We start from the raw sequence: 24,356 nt of genomic DNA, 5'->3' as shown, positions 1-24,356 counted from the left end.
TCTGCCTTTCCTGCACTGATTTTCACTTTCTTTTTAAAACGCGGCTATGACAGATCACTGAAGTTTACTGACTCTCAGCGTCAGGAGAGACGAGCGGCCCTTTAACGCCTCCATTTTCCCCTCAACTTTTTTTGTTTTGCTTCCTTCCACCATTTGACTGCGGCCAGTTTGTCCTCTCCCTCTGTCTCACTTTCCTGCTGTCCCTCCAGCTCACTCCTCTCTCACTCCCCTCTCCGTCCTCTCGTCCCTCCATCCGTCCGTCCTTGGTGCCCAGGTTTTTTGGGAGTTGGCGTGGTTCCTGTTTGTTTTCAGCCATTTTGGGGACTTGCAGTGCTCGTAACAAACTGCTTAAATGGCGTCCTCTTGCTTGCCTGCTCTCCCACTCCCGTCTCCCTCTGCCTCTCCCTCCCGCTCCCTATCGCTGGGCTTTGTGTATATAAAGTATCTCTATGTGTGTGTGTTGGAGAGAGTGAACAACACTTCCAAATAAAAAGAAGATTGGATTCAGAGGGGGTGTGGGGGGAGTGAGAGTCAGTTCAGGGTGTGTAGATCTGTGGAGGATTCACTTGCTGGATAATTTAGGGGGAAAAAAGAGCAAAACCAGTAAGAATTCCTATTTTCAAAGAGGAAAAACTGGTGTGAGAGAGGAGAAAAAGACAGAAAGCAAGAAAAGGGGAGTGAGTGAAGGAGAGCAAGCAAGTTCGAGTGTGAGAATCACTCCTGCCCTCTGTCTTCACACACTGCTGGCTGTATATGTGTGTGCACCGCCTCTCCCTGCACTCTCCCTCTCTCTTTCTCTTTCTCTCTCTCTCTCTCAAACACACACACAGCAACTCACACACACTGAAGCAGGCGTGCGCACTCACAGACCGAGGGGGAGAGAGGGAGTGTAAGGGGAGAGAACACATCGCAGCAGAGATGCAGCAGGAGGTTTTCCGAGGTACGTTCTCTTCTATGCTCGCCTTCCTGAGAGACAGACAGGGAGAATAAGAGGAAGAGAGGTTGAATTTGGTGGTTTTCCTCCTTGTTTTTTTTTTTTTTTTCCTGCTTCACTCCGCTGCTGCTGCTGCTGCTGTGCTGGCGGCTCTGCTCCGTGCATGAAGAGGAGGAAAAGGTTTTTATTTTACTCTGCGTGTGTCGGGGTGTGAGGGCTGGTGGGTGTGTGTATTTATGCAGTGTGTTTGTGGACGCGTATTCCAGAGTGTGCGTCTGTGTGTGTGTGTGTGTTTTTATGCTGGGTCTGTCGGCGTGTGTGAGTGTGTTTATGCTGGGTCTGTCCGCGTGCGCGGGCAGGCGTGTGTGTGTGTGTGTGTGTGCCAGTAATAGGCCTCGTCTCCCTCATCCTCCCCTCTGGTTGCTGACGCACCACGCAGTTCTTTTTCAAGAGCGATGACTCGCTTTCAGACTGCGATGAAACTTTTAATTTATTGAAGCCTCTTGCGTGTTTGTGATGGAGATGGGGTGTGCGGCGGTGGTAGCGGACAGCGCCGTGTACACACCAGAAGAGGCAGTTTGACGTGATGGGAGGTTTGTTTTGGGGCTCCAAATCCTGTGGGCCGGTCTCCCACCTCTGTCTGTAAACTCAGCAACATCATAGGAAGTGTTATGGAAGTTCCATGTTAATGATATCAAGCATCGGCCGAGCGGTTCTGGTCTCCGGGTTCAGTTCTGGGCGGCCCAGATAGTCCTCCATTTTGACCAGCCTCGTGTTTTCGCTGTTTTTTTTTTTTTTTTCCTCTCATGAAGAGCAGCAGAGGGCACATTGATGTCCCTGACTCTGCTGCTGCTGCTGCAGCCTCGAGCCTCGCTTCTTTTCCAAAACAACACAGCATCTGCTGCCAGCTACTCCACATTCCAGGTTTCCATGGATGCCAAGTCAAGCCTCAGTGCTCAACGTATGGAAAATGTGATGCATGCTGCCACAGACCTGCCAGGGTCACAGGTCGCACAATAGGAAGAGCCGCTTCTCGCCTCTTTGAAGTGTCAAAAACAGGACGATGTCTCCTCTATTTTTAGCTGTTAGCGAGAGGGTGACACATCAAAAAAAATATTTGTCTTTGGGGCCGATGATAGGTCTCATAGACAGTTTATAGACAGTTTTCACTGTCTATAAAAGTAAATTTGATCAAATACCACAAACATAAAGGATGTGGACGCGTTCAGGAAGCTTCAGCAGAGCTTTGGTTCTGGTAGAAGTTGCAGTTCCTGGTGATCACTGCAGCCCTCTGCTTTGCTAATTCTGCAAACTCGAGATGCGTGGATCAGGTTTTTCCTACCCGATACCGTTTTCCAATTTTGTTTCTAACATTTCAGCCTCCTGTACCTTCTCGACTGATTCCTATTTTTTCTCAAGAACACAACACATAAAAGAGATCAAATGTAGCCTTAAAGCTAACTGATAAAAGGATTACAAGATTACTCACATTTATGCATTTTTGCAGTGAAGCCCCAAATTATTTATGCGCTTTTCAGATTTATGTTTAAAGTAATATTTTAATTTTACTAACATGTTTATTCTTACAGAAAGTAATATTAACATTTTGGAGCTTCCCAGTCAGAGGACAGACTTGAATCTGATAGGGAGCTAAAGATTAGGGTGATTACTCTGAGGCCTTCCAACTGCAAAAACCTTTACCTAATTAGCAATGACAAATTATCAAGAAACCTGTGGGAAAATGTAAAAGAAACTTAACAGAAATGATTACCATACTGCTAATACATTATTTTGCAACTCGTTTTTTAAATTTCAGTTGATAAACTAGAGCCTCTTTCAAATCATCTCGTCTTTTATGAGACATCAGTCTCATTTCCTCTCAAAAAAATAACATTGAACCCAAAGCTACCAGGAGTATGAATAATTCTGCCCTGGGTTTGTTAACTTTTATCTGATTTTGATGGCTGACGGCTCAAGCAGGGAGAAGCTTTGTTTTGAAATGGTGAAGCTCCGAGCTATTATTAGCATCTAGCTTTTAGCTAGCGTTTAGCTTTTAAGAAAATTAGCATGTTTTAAGGGCTACTTTGTATAACTTAGTGGCAAGACAAAAAAAAGAAAATCACCCTTAAAGCAGACATTACCAGACTACCAGTGATTAAAACGCTCAGAGGAATGAAGTTTGAACGGTTTGGATCCCTGCTTGTCCTACAGCTCCGGCTCGGTCCAAGGCCTGTTCCGCTTGAAACAGTTTTAAGCATCATAATGCAAAACCACAAGGAAGTATGCAACAAAACAACCTTTTCTCTGCCCAGACACAACGTCTTAGTTGGGTCATCATTAAAAATTAGGGACACTCAGATGAGTGAGAGAAGCTTAGCTGCACAGTCATGGGTTTTTTCCCTGACAACGACTGGTGGAAAGAACCAGCTGTGGCTTGAATCTTCTTCCATCCGCTTTGGAAACAAAGGCAGTTGTCATTCAGTTATCGGCATTACTAGCACAGGTTAGCTTGGAACGTTGTATATATACTATATATTATAGGTATAGATATAAAATCAGCTTGTAAGGCTAAATAAAGTGCATTAGAGGTCATGCTGCAGGTTCATGCACTTATATCCTCAAAGTAGTGTGAGTGCTTAGTTTGGAATAAGATATAAAGATATGAAAAAACAATTTATTTGTTGTTCACACTGATCAAGGCTGATCACATGTTAATCAGCTCGTTCTGATCTCTTGACATTTGATTGGTGCGTCTCTACTGAAACGATTCTCGGTCGTTTGAAACTGCGAACTCCCACAGGGACTTCACGCCGCCTTCAGGAGAGATTGCATGTGTAAGAATTGTCTAGGGGGAAATTGCCTCTAAAAGGTCACCAGTGTTGTGCCACCGCTCACTAGGGGTGGTTTTTTTCCCCTTGCTTTTGCCGTGTCCCAATGCCTCCCGTGATTCTGTTGCAAGGAGATAAATTAGGAGAATTACATGCTGAACAGGGAGCTAGCAGAGCATGGAGAGTGTAGCTCTTCATACATGGGCATGTTTGCTGGTGCATGGCCTGGCATACGAGGTGGGGGCACAGCCGACCCTGCTGAGGGAGGACATGAAAGACGAGCAAATCAAAAAACGTGAACATGAGACGGACATATTTGAAGTTACCCCAACAAACCCCCGACTCATGCCTCCTCAATCACAGCCGCCACTCCTTGGGCCGCACCAACTTCCCCTCGCCTCCTCCCTCCTCTCCGTCCCATCTGGCTGGCTCCACCACGCTATCTTGGCCGGGGGGTTGTGCAGAGTTCAGTAGCCGTTGTTGCTAACAATGCACCCCCCCCCCACTGCCCCACACACCAACTGCTGCCTCGATGGTTAGCCCCTTTTGGCTGACCCTCAGTGGGGAGACAGACCAGCCAGCCAGCCAGCTCCTCCCTTGTCCATAACGCTCGTCACCGCCGGCACACCGGCTGGAACACCGAGAACCCCCACACGCCGCCTCGCAGGCACGCCCCCTAACACTTCACTCACACAAACACCAGATGACACCATCAGTCATTTCATTGGCAACAGCATTTAAACTCTTTGGAATCTTAAAGCAGAGCAAAATAGCAAAAACAAGGCGGGAAACAGTCGGGTGTTTTCCTGCAGCTTTGTTTCCTTTCGCAGACTGGTACTTATTGACATTTCAGGTGTGTTCGCAGTCTGGCCGTTTCCACACATCATGTCAAGAGAATCAAGGTCAGATGCTGTCTGAAGTTGTGCTTCTTTTCATATGAAGCTAACAGCAGGTGACTGTCTGGGTCAGACATGTTCTCACAACTGGAAACGCTGTGTTTGGTTTAGACGAGGGTGTTGCCTGGTTTAGAGGGTCCAGGAGGCAGGGCATGATGCCCACATGCTGGCTCTGATTTCTCCAGCTAGTTAGCAAGCTAACCTCACGTAGCCTAAGCTGTTTACATGTAAACTAGCTACTCAGTGTCCACCAGATATTCCAGCTTAGGTCCGTATTTACTAGACCTTACCCAGCCTGTTGCTGAGAAGAGCGATGTGAACGCCTTACATGAGATCTAGTTGCTCTGGAAAATTTTAGGTGCACTGCAGATAAACTTTAGCAATTATACCAATGCAATCTAAGGGATAGATTTAATTGAAAAGTTCTGCAATCTTTTCCAATTCCCCCGCCGCTATGACGTAAAGTTGGTCCAGAGCTGCAAAAATATGTACTTAAAAGTTTTACTTAATGAGATGAAGCTAACGTTTATTTCTATTTTCACATTTGAGAACAAAAGGAATCTTCTAACTTTTACAAACAGAAAAAAAAATGTTAACATTTTTAACAGTTATATAATAGTAATAATGTCACAATAAAGCAAGAACACATTCTCAAAGATCGATCAACTTTAAACTCTAATGAACATTTAAAGATTGGAACTGGAAGAGATTTTAAAAATGCAAAATAAGTAAAGCAAACAACAGAAACAACACATAAAACGAATATGAAGTCTGTAAACTAAATAATCTTTCACAAAAGGGATAGTTGAGACCAAAACACCAGACTGAAGACTTTTATCATTCACTTTTTGGTAAAAGGAGAAAAACGAGAAATCAAGCAAATGAAAATGATTGAGTTTCTTTTAATTTACCGTGCGATTAATTTATTTATTGTTTATTGTGACAGGTCTAACTAAAGCCATTACAGCATATCTTAAATATATTTTCTTCCAGCTAATTTTAAGGTTTCTACTCTGCAGTGCCATGTTGGATGGTTGGTTGTCGTGTAACAGGTTTAGGTGCATTTTTAGAAGATGTCATGCGCTCCGTTTCACACCTGATCAGGGTGCTAAAAAGCCGCAGCCTGGAGGATCTTTCCAGAGTCCTGAAGCGGTCTTCTGGTGCACATTAGGAACGTACTGACTTTCCTTTACGAGTGATAAAGCGTGATTGTCTTTAGTGTTCAGGTAATTCCCACAGGAAAGCTATTGTTGTTTATTACCTTAGTAGCATCATAATTTGGCGTCTAGAGTGAAGCATAAGGAAGCATGGTAACGTTGTTGCCAGCGTATGTGTTCGGTGGGCCTGACACCCACTAGTGTGGGTTTTACATCAGAGAATTTAGAGCAAGATTGCAGTGTCATGACACCCACACTAAGTTAATGCACTGCTCTGATGTTGTGCCTCATCGTTATTTTGCAAGATGGCAACCCTGTGCTCTGTGCAGAGAGAAAAAACCTTACAGAAAACCTGCATCCTCTCATTCTGCTGACTGGCCGATGAGCGTCCTGACGCTGTTTTGTTCTTGACAGCAAGGCTGAAGCTGATGCCAACGGCATGTAAAGCGTTCCTAAACGCTTGGAAAGCTCACACATTTGCCACAAGGTCAAAGAAGCATCCTGGTGGAGGCGTAACGCCCGTGACAGCAGCTTTGCCAAGAAAACAGCAGGAAAAACTTCTTTGGTGACTCCTAGGAGCGGAGCGGTGTCATGATTTCTGGCACAGTTAAATGTGGTTTTCCATAATTTGCCGTGATCCACCCACATTCAAAGAGTCATGGAGGTCACAGAGTTTATGGACACTGCAGGGCGGTCTCAGGGCCCGACTTGGAAAGAGAGCACACCAGACAACATCGCAATGAAACGTAATGACGGCGAGTTAACGGGCAGCTCACACTCGCATTTTAATTCCTCAAATACCAGCTTTATCAACCGTGCTCTGGGCCGCAGGTCTTCTTTTCTTTAAACTTTACAAGCTAAAATTAAAAGTTGCTGCTTTGTGAGCGAAGATAGTTTATTGTTTGACTTCCATTAATAGTTTCTTACCTTAATAAATAAAACATTGTTAATTTCATACTTTCAGCTAGCTTTTTTCTCTACAGCTAGAGAAAAAAGTCTTAAAAGTGTGAATCCAGCATTTCTTTCCAGCATTTTTTATGAATGAAAGTTGATGTGAACCTTGACATACTTTTCCCCTGCAAGTCTGAACCACTCACTGGATAAAATATTTTCCAACGTAGGCAGACCGAAAAACTGAAAGGGCTATTGAACTTTTTGACTTTTTTAATGAATCCAGACGTCCTTACATGTGCTACTGTCATCCTATTTACTAGTTTAAATCTAATTTTCTGCAGTCAGACCATAGCATTTTCTCTTTGAAGTAAATATATATATATATATATTACATTGCTTGTGGTTTGAACTATGCAGGATTTCCTTCAACATGAAGGAAAGAGGGTTGGTGGGGGGGACGACGTGGCTGCTGGATTCTAGTGGCTATTTGTCTATCAACACAAGTACGTGTTTCAGTGAGGAATAAGCAGATTGCTCAACGTCTGGTTCAAGGCCTCGAGTCGATGTAGCAGCCAAGCTCCTCTGCCGTCCGGCCTTCTGTTATGCAAGTTCTGTTAAGACGAGAGCGGACGTTCCTGGTGACAGGCTGCTTAAATCCCTGCTTCCGTAGTACAATTATAAAGCTTTTGTTGTTCATTAACCAGAAAAGTGAGGCGTTTATTTCTCCAACACTGAGTAAAATGTGCTTGTTTGTCAGCCGGTCAGATAGAAAGAAAAACTGACAGCGAGGCGGTGATCTTTCTGGCTGTTAGTGACGACTCTCTGTCATAATAAACTTGAGGTGTTTTTGCATGATGTGCTAAGAGTCTTGCTTGTAATTTGTCCTGCAAAATCTTAGCACCTACCCTCACTCTGCGGTTCTGCTCTACCACAAGCTGAAATAGATGAACTTCTCAAAGGCCAGGCGCCGTGTTTGTCTGTGCAGAACATCCTGTTGCAGTGGGGTTTGGAGCAATGGCAGCAGTCATTCTATTTGTTTATATATACATATATATATATATACATATATTTATATATATAAATATATAAATAGCTTCCGAGTTCTCCTGGTTGCATTTACGGTTTGTCCAAGAGGCGGATAGGTGGATTAATGCTCCTCGATGTTTGTGCCCGCTTATTTTCAGCAGAAATAAGGCAGAGGTTGGAGCGGTTGTATGTTGTGCTCAGATTTCTATGTGTACGTCCGTGAAGTCAGCACATCTAAAAGCTCCTTCTCGCAGCGAGACGGCGTGTCGTGCAGCCTCTGCCTCTACAGCGACTATGTGCGTCACAAGAAGATAAAGGTGAAAAAAAAAAAGGAGGGGGCGTCGTACGCATTTTCCTGTCCACGGCCATCAGATGAGATGGTGAAATTTTTAGCATCAGCTCCGTCTCGCAGCGTGTCCGCCTACTCGTAGCAGGCTGGCGCTTGCCATAAGGGATTTCCTGCACGACATCTATTGCACAGCAAATCTGAGTGACAATAAAGGCCTGTATCAAAGCAGAGCGACAAAATGTGGCTGCAGGCCTGGCGAACAGGACTGGGGCGTCTGTGCTATTTTAGGCCCAGGTCTTAAATAAACATGGACTGGTTTATGCACTTAAAAATTGCTTCAAAAGGCACACTTGTTTTAGTTTTCGCTGTTCCTCTTTGTTGACATCACTTCTGTGTCCAGCAGCAGGTTGACTTGCACTCTGGTTCACCTTTTGGTTTTGAATATCATTTACAAAAAGGGCTTGTCTGTGTGGAACTATTTTGATTAAGTGCTTCCCAAAAGTATTCAAACCCCCTGTTGCAATTTTTTTGTATTATTGAGCATTCATGTCATAGAATAACACAAAAAATGCATAATTATGAGATGGTTTAAAATGTCAAATATGAACCTAAACGGTCAGACACCCCTAAATAAAATTCAGGGCAACCTGTTGCCCTTAGACATCACTAAAGGTGACCTGTTTGCAATTTAATCGGCGTATAAAAACAGCCTTTCTGTGAATTCTTCAGAGATTTGTTGCTCAACAAAGATGGAGGAACACGGTAGACAGGTTCTGGATGAACTGGTGGAGAGATTCAAAGCAGAGTTAGGTTACACGACAATATCCGAAGCTTTGAACATCCCATGGTCAAATCCATCATCTGAAACTGGAAACTATGGCAGCACAATGTAAAAAAAACCACACAAAAAAACAGGAAATTGTGGTGCTGTTGTTGAACAATTCCTCCATTTTCTTCATGTTTTCTACTGTTATGATCATCCAATCACTCTCCTTGAACTAAAACACATTGATACTAAGGTCTATTTAAGGTCAGAGCATAAATGCAATGAGAAACCGTCCAACTGTGCTAATATATTCATGTCAAGGAGAGTTTTGATGCCTGGCAAGTGAAATATAACAGCTTACCAGATTTTGCATCCAAGCAGCGCTTCTCAGTTATGAAATTTAATACCAAAGAATTCAATAATTTTTACAACTCTGCTGTAACCTGCAAGTTGCCAAGATATGACTGTCCAGCAAACTAACTGTCTCTGTAAGGAGGGTATTAATCAGAGAAGCAGCCAAGAGGTTTTTGGTAACTCTGGAGGAGCTGCAGCGAAACACAGCCCAAGTTGGAGAGTCTGTCAATAGAACCACTAACAGTTATTGCACAAATCTGTTCTTAATGGATGGAAAACCGTCATTTAAAGAAGCCATAAGATCCTGTTACCAATATCTGAACGTTTTAACATGCACCATTTTATGTGCAGTGTTAAACTCTGAACACACCAAACACACACACACCCCTACACACACACAGGCACACACACACATAATCATGTCCAGTTCAAAGTCAAACAGGCATCTTCAAGGCACGAATCTAAAACTCAATAAATAATTTTCACATTTCAGTAACAACTCAGTTTAAAAAGTGCTTCACATGTGGAAAAACAAAAGTCAATTAACAAACAAAAGAAACAAGAAAAGAAAAGCTACATTTCATTGGCACAATAAAGAGAAGTAATGAAAAGTTACAATCCAGTCTAGACTTAATATATTTTATACAGTTATTGTTAATGATAGGCAACTCAAAAATAAATGGGTTTTTAGTCTTAATTTAAAGACGTTTTGTCTTTCAGCAGTTTTGCAGTCTTGTGGAAGTTTGTTTTACTATATATGAAGCTGAAGAGGGAGATATGGGTTGTTTGATTTAAACATAAAAGATGAGAAATGTTGAGGTTGTGGAATCGTCTCGTTCATCTGCCAGAACAAAAACTGACCAAGAAGATTTTAAATTAGGATCAAGCTCACAGTTATTTTTACAGCCCTTGCTAATTTTCAATGTTCTTTCCCTCTGTGATTTAAATAATATTTCTAGAAATAATCTAACCTGCGATTTAATTAAAGCTAAACAATATGTGTTCAAGATATGAAAAGATGGGGTTATTTTTAGGAATTTACATTCAGATTTAGTCTGTGTCTCAAACTGAAATGTTTGTAAAGTTAAATATGAAAAGGAGACAAAGGTGCTCAATGATGAACATGTTTTCTGCGATTGAAGAGGGAAGAAAAACATTTATGCGAGCTATGTGAACCGAATGTGTTTGAGGATGAGTTTCATTTTATATTTCTTTGTGTTGTGATTTTGGAAATTAGTTTTTCAAGATGCCACAGAAAAACCCTGATCTGTTCTGCTTGTCCAAAGCACATATGTTAAGTTGGCTATTTAATGAAGAGACTTTTGTCTTAGCAACATTTATTGAACAAGCTTGGCAACGACGATAAAGAGTCATTTATAATTTAGATTTATGAACAATTGCAATTAATAATTTTTTGTAAATGTCCTGCAATGTTTGGGTTGCTTGTTCAGTGGCCTTCTTGATCCGGTTTTAGATGTTTAAAATGCATAGTGTCTCGTAAGTCTTATAGCCAGAGTCATTTATTGACAAAAGGAAATTTTATTTTGTTTATTTATTTATTTATTTTTTGCTAAAATCACTTTAGGCAAAAAATGTCTTAGGTGATCATTTTAGGGCATTGACAATAAATTATATTTATTTTTCTGGTTACGCCGCTTCCCACAAACGGCCTCAACCTAAAAATAATAATCAGTCTGGCCAATATTCACTTTATTTGCAAGTGCATTTTTAAAAGTATTGTCAACAATGCTTCTCCTGACATTTCCAGTCTCACTTTAAAAAGTGTTTCTTTACCTAACATAACATAACATGAATGCTACTTTTTATAAATAATAAGAACAAAAAGACTTACTGGTTTTGCATCAAAGTCCAGGTTTTGTTGTTTGCGCAGTGGGGAACCTCCTGCATTTCTCTGATTTGCACTGACTTTGTCTCTAACACAGAATCCGTTCATCCAATCTGACTGGCCTTAAGCTGTTCTGCAAAGTGGAATGAGTAATGTTATCAGAGTCTAGATGTCCAGAGCTGGTAGAGACACCCTCCACCCCCCAAACGCTTGCAACGGTAGCTGCAGAATGACATACGTGCAATGCAAGTAGCGACTCAGAAAACCGAATACGAATTGACACCACGCTTTTCAGATTTAACAGATAGAAGTGGCAAAGATTTTTATTAGGAAAAAAAAAAATAACTCCATGTAACTGCGATTCTCTGTCTTGTTCTATCCCACAAAAATAGCAGTGAAGTTTGTCTGAGAACACATAACAAAGTTGAAGGCACATAAATACTTGTGGAAGTTTCTGTGCATGCAGGGAGCGTGTAGTGTTTGCCTGGGCTCCTGTCTGTCTGACGGTGAGCGCCGAGTCTGACTGTTCCTGTTTCAATGCCCCAGGTCTCCTGTTCTCTCGCTAACCCTCGGCTCCTTCTCTTTCTGTCACCATTGCACTCTCCCTCATCCTCACCCTGTCTCTCCTCACAGCTCGGCTCTCGCTCTCTCTCTCTCTCCTCTCTCCTCTGCAATAACAGTGCTGACCTAGTTTCTGCCTGTTCAGGGCTGCCTGTGGAATTTTACAGCGGCCTGCCTTCCTGGCAGCTTGGCTGCTTCAAAATGAAGGCAGAAAAGCATGACTGTGGATTTTTATTCTAGTCGCATCATTATGGGCCTTATATTGTCTGTTTTCTCCCCGATCTGCTCACCCAGAAGTATGCACCCTTTTCAAATAACAATAGCAGACTGACATGTCTTCTGTGTGTGTCTGCAGCTTCTTTTTGGGGAATGGCAGCTAAAACTGTTTCCACCAGCACAGCGTTTGGATAAAAAAAAAAAAAAAGAGATCATAGCAGACTGGTGTAGATTTAGAAAATCTCCACTTTAAATAAATGCTTAGAATCATGCTTAGCACAATTAAGCAACTGCTAACGAGAAATGTGTTTAAACAAACAGGGAGCTGAGCTATTTTTATGAATGTTAATGTCCCAGATCTAAGTCAGCATACTATTCTGGGGGAATCTTGATTAAATCTAATCATCTTCCAATTAGGCACAGGGAATGTTGTGTCACAGCCCTAGAAAGATGGATCTCTGGAATGCGTTTCTGAAAGCTTGGCTTTGGCACGCTGAAATCTAAACCAGCACCGCCGCACATTCATTCCTTCCCCCTACCCCTCTGCCTCTTTTCACTCACCAATCCCGGCTGAGCAGTTCAAGTTCAGTATTCATGGACCATTTTGTTTGCCTTCCAAAAAAAAAAAGCTTCATCGGGGTCGGGACTGCTTGTGCAAAAGACTCGATTTTGTAGGTTTTTTTATGCAGTCTTAAAAAGTCTGGTGTAAAAAGAAAAGTATGGAATTTGATTCGATTGTTTTCCAGGTTTGAACAAATACATAATTGAAGATATATGTATAATGGGTGAGGCGAGCAGGCAGTATGAAAACATTTTTCCAGATTTTGTTGGTCGATAAACCCACACGTTCCTCCCTCCTCTCTTTTCCACAAAGAGGGTGTTTTAAGCACCCTCTGTGACCTTTAGCATCTTGGTCACTTTAATTTGTGGCAGGTGGGGGAAAACTCCTTCCAGCAGGTTGACTATTACATTAGCATACAAAACAACTACTGCCTTTCAAACAGTCCTATAAGATATTAATAATGTGAGCACTGATAAAACACTGATGAAAGTTTAACTTTCTTTTTTTTTCAACAAAAGAATAAAGAAAATTGCATCTATATTTAGTGTGGATAATACTGTAGAAAATCTCTGCAAATTAAGATAGCCTAGATGCCATCATCATTATGAAATTGACCTCCTTCTTTTTTGCCAAAATTGTTGTTTTATGAATTGGGAAATTTTGATGTAATAGTTTTGTTTTCAATAATTGAAAAGCTATAGGAAAAATACATTTTACTGTGTAAAAGTAAAGAATTTTTAAATAGAAAATTAGCCGAGACCCTATCTTCATTGTTGTGCTTCTTGCTGATGCAAAAGTCGATGTGGTTTATTTATTTTAATATTAGTTTTTCTTTGGGATTTTTTTTCAGATTTCGGGGACTGGTCATGGTGTCCAGTGCGAAGGTATGGGACCCCCCCCATGCGGGTCTTACTCAGCCACATCTGAGAGAACAACGTCTGGCTCCGGGCCTCGCTCCCCTCTGCAGCCCCTCATACACTGCTGCCAAGGACACTGCACTCCACCAAAGTCGGCAATTGTCACCTTTGTCTTCCCCACCTCCACCGTTGGTGACCCTCAGTACCCGTCACCCAGTTCAACATTCACCTGTCAGTTTGTACAGTGTGAGCAAGACTGAACCACTAATTAAACCTGCCCACAGTCTTGGTGTGGTCTCTCAGTGTGTGGAAGAGGAGGAAGAGGAAGCCGAGCAGCTGAACATGAAGGGGAAACGACTCGGATATCGCGTAGAGGCCACACTGGACGACAAGCTGGAGGACATGGGTGATGGACCTAAAAATGCAAAAATCACCCTAAGCTTCCCGCTTAGTGCCGCGCCACTCCCAACATCGCTGACCTCACCGGACCACTGTCACAGCTCTTCCTCATCCTCGCCTTCCCCTCACCGGCGGCGTCTGTCCTCCAAGAGCTCAGACAAGGGGTCGCTGTGGAAGCTGGACGCCACCATGGATGTAAAGCACAGACCCTTTAAGCCCCCAAGACATGACAGCTCTCCGTCCTCCTCGCCTTCCTCCTCCTCCTCTCCCATGACTTCATTTATCAGGAAGGATCTGAAATCCCCTCCGCCTCTTAAGTGCTCCAAACTCAGTTCAGACTCTCAAATTCACAGGTCACCCCCAAGAGCTTCCAGTGGATCTTTAGGAGGCTGTTTTAGTGGAGATGGGTGGGATGAAAGGCACAGAGTGGCCAATGGAACGGCCTCGCCCTCTCAGACGGCTCAGATCCTCTTCAGTCTGGGCACGTCAGCCTATCAGAGAAGTGTAGACGCAGAGAGGAGAGAGAAACTGACAGGGAGGCCAGTCGGAAAAACAGGGAGTCCCCACAGACCGAGTCTTCATCCACCAACCATCCACCTCCCTCCACCCTTACCTCCACCGCCTCCCCCACCTTCCGAAGGTCTTACCGCACCCCCCCACTCGTCCTCCTACCCCCCTCCTGACAGCATGAAGCCAGAGTTGATTTGTGGCGTGTGCCATCGGCTGTTCAGCTCAGCCTCCTCCCTCACGGTCCACATGCGGCTGCATCGTGGCAGCCGCGCCCTAAGCTGCCGCTACTGTGGCAAAGTCTTCATCCACAGCAAGAGACTGCAATCCCACGAGGCCTCCTGCAGGGTGCAAGGCCTGCGTCCTCCATCCCTGACCGTACAGCCAAAGGAGGAGCCACTGGAGGATGGTGAGGTGAGAGTGGAAGGGGGAGTGATTGTGGGACAGACAGACATCAGCAAAGGACGGCCGGGGAAGAAAGTGCGGGGCCTCCTGGCACGTATCCAAGCTGGTGATGCAGCAGCCACAGAGCTGCTGGCAGGTGATGAGAACCATTTTGTGAAGGTGGTGGATGGCAACGTCATCTACTTCTGTTCTGTGTGCGAACGTTCCTACATGACCCTATCCAGCCTGAAGCGTCATTCTAACGTTCACTCATGGCGGCGTAAATATCCCTGCCATTACTGCGACAAGGTCTTTGCCCTGGCTGAGTACCGCACAAAGCACGAGGTGTGGCACACGGGAGAGCGCCGCTACCAGTGTATCTTCTGCTGGGACGCCTTCGCCACCTACTACAATCTCAAGACGCACCAGAAGACAATTCACGGGATTAATCCGAGCCTGATCTCCAGTGAAAAGACAGCTAATGGGGGTTATAAACAGAAAGCAAATGCCCTCAAGCTCTACCGCCTTCTCCCCATGCGCTCCCAGAAGAGACCCTACAAGACCTATAGTGACAGCTTACATAATGGCCTTCTACTTCCACCAGCTGATGCCCCCTCCCTCTCCATGACTGGCCTTGGCTGTGCTTTGGGCCCCGGGGACCTGCAGAGCATCATTGCAGGAGCCCCCCCTCAGAGTCTAAAGCCTGATCCAGATGCTTTCCCTGATGGCTTCCCAATCTCTCTTGCTGCTGAGCACAGAGACCTATCTGAGCTTGCGCTTGAGCCCCAAATTAGAACAGATGAAGGTGAGGCCCTAGAGTTAGAGCAGGAGAGAGGCAGTTTCAAAATAGCCAGTAGCAGTAAACTCAAAACCTTTAAAGCAGGTAGAGGCACAGAAGCAGGAATGCCCTCTGTTATAACATATGGACATAGTAAACCCTCTGTTATAGTTCATGGAGCAGCTGTGTCATCCTCAGTTATTGTTCATAGCAATCAGGTTACTTCTGGAAGTGAGAAAAGCCCAGTAACGAGCCCATCCCCCGAAACAAGTAGCAGCCAGATATTAATAAAAGGCAGTCCTAAAGCAATCAAAAAGCAAAGAGATAACACAGATAATCACAGAAAGAGGTCCAGAGACAGTTCAGATGCAACAGACGAGGGCTCAAAAGGCAGACACGACACTGAGATAGGCAGAGCATTTCACAAATCCCGCAAGTCCCACAATAAGAGTGCAATCGCAGCCACAAAGGAGGTGTCAGCATCTGGAGGCTCACAGGCCAAAGAATCAGGGCCACTGTGTCAGATAACTGTGCGCATCGGCGAGGAGGCCATAGTGAAGCGCAGCATCTCTGAGACAGACCTTAAAAGAGACAAGAGCATTTCTCCTCCGAAAATCAAACGCAGTGAAACGTCATCCTTTAAGGAGCCACGGCAAACCCACTCACACCACCATCACCACAAACACCGCCCGCTAAGTAGAACCAGCCTGGAAGAAGATGGGGATAAGGAAGCAGGAGAAGATGAGGAGGAAACGGAGGACCAAGAAAGCAGGAATAAAAGGTCCAAGTCACCTGATCAGGTGAGGGAGTACTTCTTTCGTAAGGGGGTGCGGGAACAGGACAGTGACAATGACATAGAGGATAATTTATGGCGACCTTACTACTCCTACAAGCCTAAGAAAAAGGCTCAGGCACATCTACAGAGAGTGAAGAACTGGCAACGGAAACTCAAGTACAAGCGCTCCATCCGACTCAAGAGGAGGGCAGAGAGGCTGAAGAGGCTTCTGAATAAACAAACGGAAAAATCCCAAGATGAGGAGGAGGACAGGACAACTGAGGAGGCTGAGAAACTGTCTAAACCTAACAAGGATGTTAAAGAGGAAAGAAAGAAGGATAATCTCTCTTCCCCTTTAAAGGAGAAAAAACAGGTTGTAGAGGAACAGGTTAAAGAGCCCTGTCATGAGGTTTCCACCCCCCCTGTGTGCTCTCCAAAGCCCCCTCTGTCTACCTCAGTGACTCCCACAGGAATAAAGAGGAGGCCTTGGACTAATGGGAATGCAGCAGAGTGTGGCACATGTGGCCGCTGGTTCTCAAGCCCCAGGAAGCGAGACAAACACGAGCTCAGCCATCTGCTAGAGTTTGTATGCCTCTTCTGTCGGGCCACTTTCCCCTCAAGGGAAAAGTTGGAAGACCACCAGAAAGCCCAGCATCCTAAACCCACTGAGGCATCCTCTGTGACCACTAAATGTGGTGAACAAGCGGCAGGCATTGGGATCAAATCCACGCCTGAAATCTCAAAGTTCAATGAAGATAAAGGGGGACCGCTTGGACTAGGAGGCAGCAATTCTAGTCCAAGTCGTCTAAGCAGAAGAGCCTTATCGAGACACACCTGTCCGCAGTGCCATAAGGTGTGCAAGACATCATCAGCGCTAACTCGCCATATCCGACGTCATGACTTAAGTAGTTCTCCAGAAAGAGAAAAAGAAGATAACAACTCAGAGGCAACACCCCCTGAAAGAGTTGCTGAACCTCTTTGCACAGATCCAGAGATTGATAAAAGACAGACTCCCAGTGCTCTTTCAGTTTCAGTTATCAGCTATTCACCTCCAGAGCTACCAAGTGGCGGTGACTGTTTGGCATCACAGCGGCACGATGACCATCCAAGTGACATTACAAACAAACACCTGAAATCAAACTCAAGTGAAGGACCTGAACTGACACAGCATGCACTTACTGCTCCAGAGAAAGAGCCCATACCACAAACTCCACCAGAAAGTCCAGTTAACCTCACACCCACCAAACCTGAGGTCCCACCTGTTGGACCCTCGTCACTCCAGAGCGTGCTTGTCATGAACGGGCCTGACTGTCTTGACTATCGCATGCCAATTAAGAAAAGCCTGGACAGTCAGATCCACAGAAAAGCCAGCCCTTTGCACTTTGTGACTTCCAACAACACCTCTCCGAATGTGCCCATGACATCACAGACCAGAATATCCACTGCTGCTCCTCCTGTTTCCATGACAACAGCTCCCAACTCTGAAGGGGGATTCGCAAGACGGGATGGGGTCATTACTGACAGAGAGAGGCAGAGTGGCACCAGTACAATTTTACACACAGGTTACAAAGAACCGCCTCTGCTCCAAGATCGCAGAGTCCAGCCCCTGTCCCGGAGTCCCTCCCCCGACCAAGCACAAGACCTGACCATGTCCTCTATTTTAGCTCGGGAGAGGGAGATTGAAAGGCAAAGAGAGGCAGAGCTAGAGCTGGAGAGACAGAGGGAACGGAGGAGGAACATGGAAATTGACAAAGAGAAAATCTGTAGGATTGCTCATTCTCCACAGGAGCAAACTGCTCTCATTGTCCCTAAAGAAGAGCCATTGAGCCCTGTAGCATCACCCCAACATATGTCTACCCAAACCACTATAAATGGACCCTGTTTGCGCAGGCACACTCCTAAGTCCCCCTGCCGGCCCCCTTCAACTACTGGACTGAAGGCTCAGGCGAGCCGGCAGGTTCACTCAAGTTCACAAGGACTCGACAGGCTGACGCTGCCCACCGGAGCAGCTGGTGCCGCTGAACGCCCCTCTGCACACGCTCTGCTTCTTCCCAGAGCCTCCCAGCCGCCTGAGCCGGACCATCAGGACACTTTCTCTTCCAGAGATTCACAGCAGGGGGACACAACCCCAGCTGACTACCCCACCCAGGATTATCCCCTTCCCCTCATTGTGCCAGACAGCTACAGATCTGTTAAGAAGCAGGAGGAAAACCTGCTCATGTCTACTTATCCTCCTGGAGCACTGCCCTTTGGCCCACTGGGGAAGGTCATCATACCTGACGGGGGCGACCTCGGCAAGCTGCCGTTCTACCCGGACCCTTACCAGCTGCTTTACGGGCCGCAGCTATTAGCCTACCCCTATAACTTGGCTGCACTTCCTGTGGCTCTGAACATGATGGCGCCAGGAGGGGATAAGGTGGAGCCTCTGCCGTTCCTCCCCACCATCTTCAACTACGCAGCCACTGCTGGACCTTACATGGGTGCAGCACCTCACCCGCTCGTGGCAAACCCTGGCCTCTACAGCAGCGGCGGCAGTGGCAAAAAGCAGCGAGATGGCAGCGGCAGTAAACAGTAGGACACAGCTGCACTGTAAGGAGTATAACTCAAACAGGACAACCTTGTCTGCTCTGGCTGGGAGGGGAAGAGGGACCATGCTGACTGGCTCACTTTATTCTGCAGAGATCAGAGCTAGGCATTACAGAAGTTTGTGTGAAAGGGCGGGGACGGAGTAGAGAAACAGGGTGGAGAGGCCGATGTTAAAGTGACGTATCACTTCTCCACCTTTTTTTTTTTTTTACTCCTGCTCCTCTCCCTCTCCTGTTCTCTTGTAGTGTGTTGTTGTTCTGGAGCTTGATTCATTTTCCTCTCCGACTTGTTATTATATCTATAATATAAAAATACAAACTGCGAACAGGGTGTTTGTTGCTTGGAGAATTAGTCCAGTCTACTTCCCTTTATAGTTGCCACACAACGAGGATCTTCAGGGAAGGCGTTGTATGGGTCCGGACAGGGCATGGAATGACACAGTCGGAGCGTATTTTTGTACGAGGGCGTGGGAATGCAGGGTTATCCTGCTGTCATACTGTCCATGAAAGCTGTATTCAAGCACGTACATGCATATATACGTAGGGCAGTTTGTGCATGCAGTGTTTGGCTGGAGCAGGTATGAGTGTGCGTGTATTTCTGAGTACTTGTGGATGAGTGAATCTAGACCATTCCATGTGAGATTCTCGCAGCATTCCCACTCTCGTTGGAATAGCTACTGTAGGTCTGTGTGTAGAAGTGCTTTTAGAGGCGATTCCTCATATCCAAATCGTTAGGAAGTCAAAATTATGGTTGGATGGGAGTGGATGACAGTGTCAGATCGTCTGAGCTTCTTAAAGAGATAGTTTGGGATTTTTTCAAACAGGGCTCTGTTAAAATGTTATGAGCACTTAATATCTCATCTACATTAGATATCTCTCGAGGTAACTGAATCTTGTAAAAATGAAGACTATCTGAACCCAGAAGCTGAAGATAACACAGTAATTTGTAGAGGGGCCACGGCAGAAGAGATTTTTCTGTCTTATAAGAACTTCAGTTTAAATAATGACAGCATTGCGCATTATGCAAAATCTATTTGTATGAATCTTTATCTCTGTGACTCTCTAAACCTTTCAGGGAATTTTTTTTTTCCAGGTCTCACTACTTGATTATTACTCTGAATAACCAAGTAGTGATTATTGATCTATTGATCTAGTTTAGTGCCGCTCTCTTTGCTATTTTTACATGTCAGAAAAGTGAACAGTTTTGTCAAAATTTTCCCTTCTTTATCTAGTTAATTTCTAAATAAAAATGCAATGAAGCAAATTGTACTCTGCTTAAATCAGATAAAACAAAGCAGACACTATTAACTGGAATGTTATTTATTAATAATAAGAACTAAAACAAAATGTGTTAACTTTTATTAGGCCCTTGATTAATGGGGAGTTGAGGTAAATTTGGTTTGGCTAAGCGCTTCATTAGCTTCAGTGATGTTTTAAAAGTAATTTTTATGCTTTCGACAATCACCTGCTTTTTACCTAAAAACTATACAGCTTTCATGAAGTGTATTATTTCAGTGTGTCTTATTGATTCTGTTTTTCACCTACAGACGCTCTCTGTATCGTAACCATTCACTTTAACTGGAGCAGAAAAGTGTCTTAAAACTATCATCCTTCTCTGTTTTTTTACTTTTGTCCTTTTCGCTCAGTTCATTCACAATGTTTATACACCAACAAAAACCAGACGCAGCAATTACCAGTACCAGTCACGCGCATGAATTATGCCGTTTTTACATGACGGACCTGAAAGTGAGCAGAGCTGCCACGGTGGCCTTTAAAAGAGCTCCATTCAAGGGTGAACAAATCATTCTGTTTAAGTGGAAAACAGTGTATATTTCATGCTCTTGTCACATCTGCATTGTTTTATTATGCATAACTTCTGATAAGATACATGCAAAATGGAGATTTTGCGACATCAGTGCTACAAAATAGAAAAGTAGGGCAGTGTAAACATCTGTAATTTGGCATTTTCCGAAATTGCAAACAATTTACTTTGACTGGAAACACTTCACACGTTTAGTTCTTGGAACATGTTTCACACAGGAAGAGAATTGGTGACGAACTTTTTCCTACCTACATTTCCTGTGTAAATAAGCGTCTTCTCTGTTGCCAATCGCCAAATGCATATGTGGTGATCATTTAAAGATTAATAGTCCTCACAAAAACCACAATCACGTTTCTGAGACTGTAGATGTTCTAGAAGTCTACAGTCCCTCTAGATCTAGCCATTTGCTTCAGCCTTTGGGACAAACTAATCTGGATTAATACTAAATGACAAAAATGAGAGAATTATCTGCTCCATAAGATAAAAAGTGCTCATATCGTTTTAGGAGAACCTCATTAAAAAATCCTGATCAATCCTTTTAGGTGTCAACAAACCCGATGACTTTGTGACAAGTTGGCACTGTAGGATCTGTATAGCATTTACAATAGTTTATATTTTATGTGCACAAAATAGACAAGTAGTGGTCACTTAAAGGAGACATATGTAGCTGCTTTGGAAATGTAGCTGGCCACTGGGTAAAAAAATAATAATTAAAGGCTGGTAGACCATTGCACTTCCATTTTTTCATCTCATTTCTTTGAAATAGGTATTAAAAAGGAAAAGAATAAAGACCAGTCAGCCTTTGTATTGTGTGGTTTTTTTTCCTCTTGCTTGAAAGAGGAAAAGGCTCAATCTTCGCAACCAGGAAGGATTTAGGGTATTGTCTTATTTCTTTATAGGAAGACGATTATATGTGGGAACAAAACTGTTGGGCTCTGAATCAGAAGGATCCAACAAGAAATGATGCTGGGGAATAAAAAAACAAACCCTTAATACCGAGGGGTAGATTGGGAAAAGGTCTGATCTATATCCTGTGTCATTTACTAAGAGGTAGGAAAAGGCTGAGCTTAGCAGCCAAAGGGATGGGCCAAAACTCTCCCGACGCCCTGCTGGGGCCTTTTTGTTACGTGTAAAGTTTTCAGTGTGTTGGTTTTGTTAAACTATGTTGTTTTTGTTGTTTAGCCCTCTTACCAGATGGAAGTGGCTTCAGTGAACGGAGGGATTGGGGGGGGAGGGGAGTAAACTTAAAAACATGAATGTAAATTTAGTCACGAGGTTAATGAAGTACAGCTGCATTAATGGTAGAGTTGGTTTCAGTTCCTTTTTATTTTCTTTGTTTTGACACAAGTAACCTGTTGAAGAACCGTATAACGTCTGGTATGCATATATACAGTAGTCCTAGGAACATGTCAGTAAACTTGGGTTCGTTATCCACAAAGCATGAGCAACACTCGCTTCCTAACTGTTTATATCCTCAGCAAATTGGCTTTGTGTGCACAGGTTTTCTTTATGTTTTTTTACTCCTTATTTTCTGGACTTTTGTTAATCTTCCATATCGTTGTCAAACTTTAGGCTGCAGGAGAAAAATAGCCTCTTTTTTTAGAAGTTTTTTTTCTTTCTTTCTCCATAGCCCCACCTCTGTCTTTGCGCACATTCTAGCTCGCTGCACCTCCTCTAAACGAACTACATGTACTTCAGTGTGTGTGCACGTATGCCTCTGTTGGTTCTGACTAAAGGTGTTAAATAACACAATGTGGCCGACTGCAGGGGAGCGCCACAGATCCCCTCCGGTGTGGTTACAAGCCTTTTTTGTTTATGAGTTTGCGAGAGTGTGTGACTGTGCAAATACGAAAAACCAAAATAAATCTGCCTAAGCAGCGTATCCCTTGGCAGTTTATCGGCCACCTGTTTCTGTTTTTTTTTTTTTTATTATTATTATTATCATTTCTTTTGGACTCTTCTGTGAGTTAAGTTTCATTGTAAAAAAAAAAACAAAGAAAGAAAAAGAAAAAAAGCACTAAATTAATAATAAAAAGCCTTGTTGTCTCCAGTACACTGTCTCCTCGTTTCCTGTAGATGGACACGTTTGTGTTTTTTGGCCCATTTCTTATGCCATAGTTTGCCATCATGGTTATCAAACAGACCAAAAGCATGCAAAATTGACGTATCGTGTGACTGGACTGGAATCTGGTGGTAATATACAACTATTTACTGTATGTTTTAGTTCAAATGAATGTGCCTCCGCTTTGATATTTAAATAACTATCTATAGTAAGACATGGATCTGCCAGATTTCAACTGCTAAGGTGCCTTGTTATGGCATAAGAAATTTAAACGGTAAACAAGAGTTCTCTTCATACGGTTTGGAGATAGAGTTCATGGCTTTTACTGCTATGAAGCTGTTCATAGATGTAGGAGTGTGGCTAAACTGTTTCAATATTGTGTACATGTCTAGGGTAATACTGTGCCATATAGAGCCCACAGAATATGTTAATGTTATTTTTAAAAGATGTTTTAATGTTGCCTGACGACTTTGTCTTTAGATTTGATACAAAGGCTTGTAGCCACAGCTCTCCCAAAGTCTGTAGTCTCCTTTTTCTGACATTCTTCTTGTCCTTCCTCCCTCCTCTCCTTGTTTTCTGTCTCCTTTTCCTTTCTCTTTGCTGCAATCAAACAAAATAAAGTATTAACCTGATGACCCAATAAAAAAAGAGCTCGTCTGGACTTGTTTTTTAACGGCTTACGCAAGATTTTCTGCCATTAAATGCTAGTTTACAACTTTGTCATTTGGCCTCTGAGTTTTCTAATGATTAATTTGGGATTTTTGTTTATTATGGAGTGATCTCTGCAACTATTAGCAGTCCTGGTAAGATGTGTAAAAAACCGAAAAATAAATAAAATTTGAATTGTACTGGCATAATCTTACTATAAAAACATAAAAAAAAAGGTCCAAACATTATTTTTAGGTACACTTATTCACCGCTACATTAAGATTTTTTATTTTTATGGCACCTCTTAACATTTTGTTGCATTTCTTTCTAGTTTCCTTTTTTAAATTAGCCAGAGTATTTAGGAACTTTCTGTTTCTCAGGAGGTAAATAAAACATGTCACAGAAGTCTGTTTCTCTTAGCCACTCTTCAAAATGGGAAAGACGGAAGAACATGCCAGTAAGATAGTTTTTTGTCTCAACTTGTGCATATTGATTAGAAAAGTTTAAAGGAGACCTAATGTGCAAAATGTTGCACATTTTTGTACATCTACTTAGGTCTCTTCTGCTTCCAGGCTAAGCGCTAATAGGTTAATGTATTTTGGTGTCTGGAAAACGAGTCGTTTCAAAAACCTCCCATTTAAGATGTCACAATTGGCATCATAACCTAGCAAGGCCTCTCACCTAGCAAGCCAAACCAAGCTCCTCCCATTTCATTATCAGAAACATCTCATTAAGAAAGAGAAACCTTCAGAGCTGATTAAAAGCAGCAAATCTTTCAATTTGAGATGTTCCTTAAAGAAAATTGTATTCATTTTGAGAGACTGTGCTTCCATTTCACCTGTTTGATAGTTCTGAGGCGCTGACATGTTCATTGACACATTTATTTAGATTTAAGAAATAATGTAAGGATTTTGCATTGAATACTGACTTTCGCAGGTAGATTATGGTGTTTTAATATTTGTACAAACTGTTTTGAGAAATGCTCTCACTGCTTTGCAAACATGGAGGACGATTTGAGAAATTCACCAAAGCGACTGTAGAACTGCGAAGAGCATATGAGGTAAAATTGTAAAGAATACACATTGAGTTTGTTGTACTCAATGACCTCTCTAAATATAGTAATGTTTAACTTACCATAGCTTTCAAATGGTTGTGCAAACACTGTGAAATGCTTTCATGGGCATTTTTGGGTAATGTCACCAATATCTGA

At 43.3% G+C, this 24,356-nt stretch overlaps 1 protein-coding gene and 1 long non-coding RNA gene across 3 annotated transcripts; one reads left to right on the top strand and one right to left on the bottom strand.

Annotated features, from left to right (window-relative positions):
* The first annotated feature begins 747 nt into the window (after positions 1-747).
* zbtb4 (zinc finger and BTB domain containing 4) lies at positions 748-23,136 on the top strand. Of its 2 annotated transcripts, none has more exons than XM_028038814.1 (2): positions 748-940; positions 13,180-23,136. In XM_028038814.1, the coding sequence occupies exon 2, from the start codon at positions 13,196-13,198 to the stop codon at positions 18,602-18,604; it is 5,409 nt and encodes a 1,802-aa protein (XP_027894615.1). In that variant the 5' UTR covers positions 748-940; positions 13,180-13,195; the 3' UTR covers positions 18,605-23,136. The 2 variants fall into 2 exon arrangements, with proteins under 2 accessions (XP_027894615.1, XP_027894614.1); XM_028038813.1 differs by lacking the exon at positions 748-940 and adding an exon at positions 958-1,114.
* LOC114157691 (uncharacterized) lies at positions 3,595-5,133 on the bottom strand. The gene is made up of 2 exons (XR_003598226.1): positions 3,963-5,133; positions 3,595-3,883 (listed from the first exon to the last, which is right to left on the bottom strand). It is a non-coding gene; the product is annotated as an uncharacterized LOC114157691 (long non-coding RNA).
* Positions 23,137-24,356: the final 1,220 nt, after the last annotated feature.

Source organism: Xiphophorus couchianus, chromosome 14 (assembly GCF_001444195.1).
Source record: "Xiphophorus couchianus chromosome 14, X_couchianus-1.0, whole genome shotgun sequence".
In the NCBI taxonomy this organism is placed as follows: Eukaryota; Metazoa; Chordata; class Actinopteri; order Cyprinodontiformes; family Poeciliidae; genus Xiphophorus; species Xiphophorus couchianus.
Note: the sequence above shows the minus strand (reverse complement) of the source record. Positions and strands in the feature narration are given on the sequence as shown.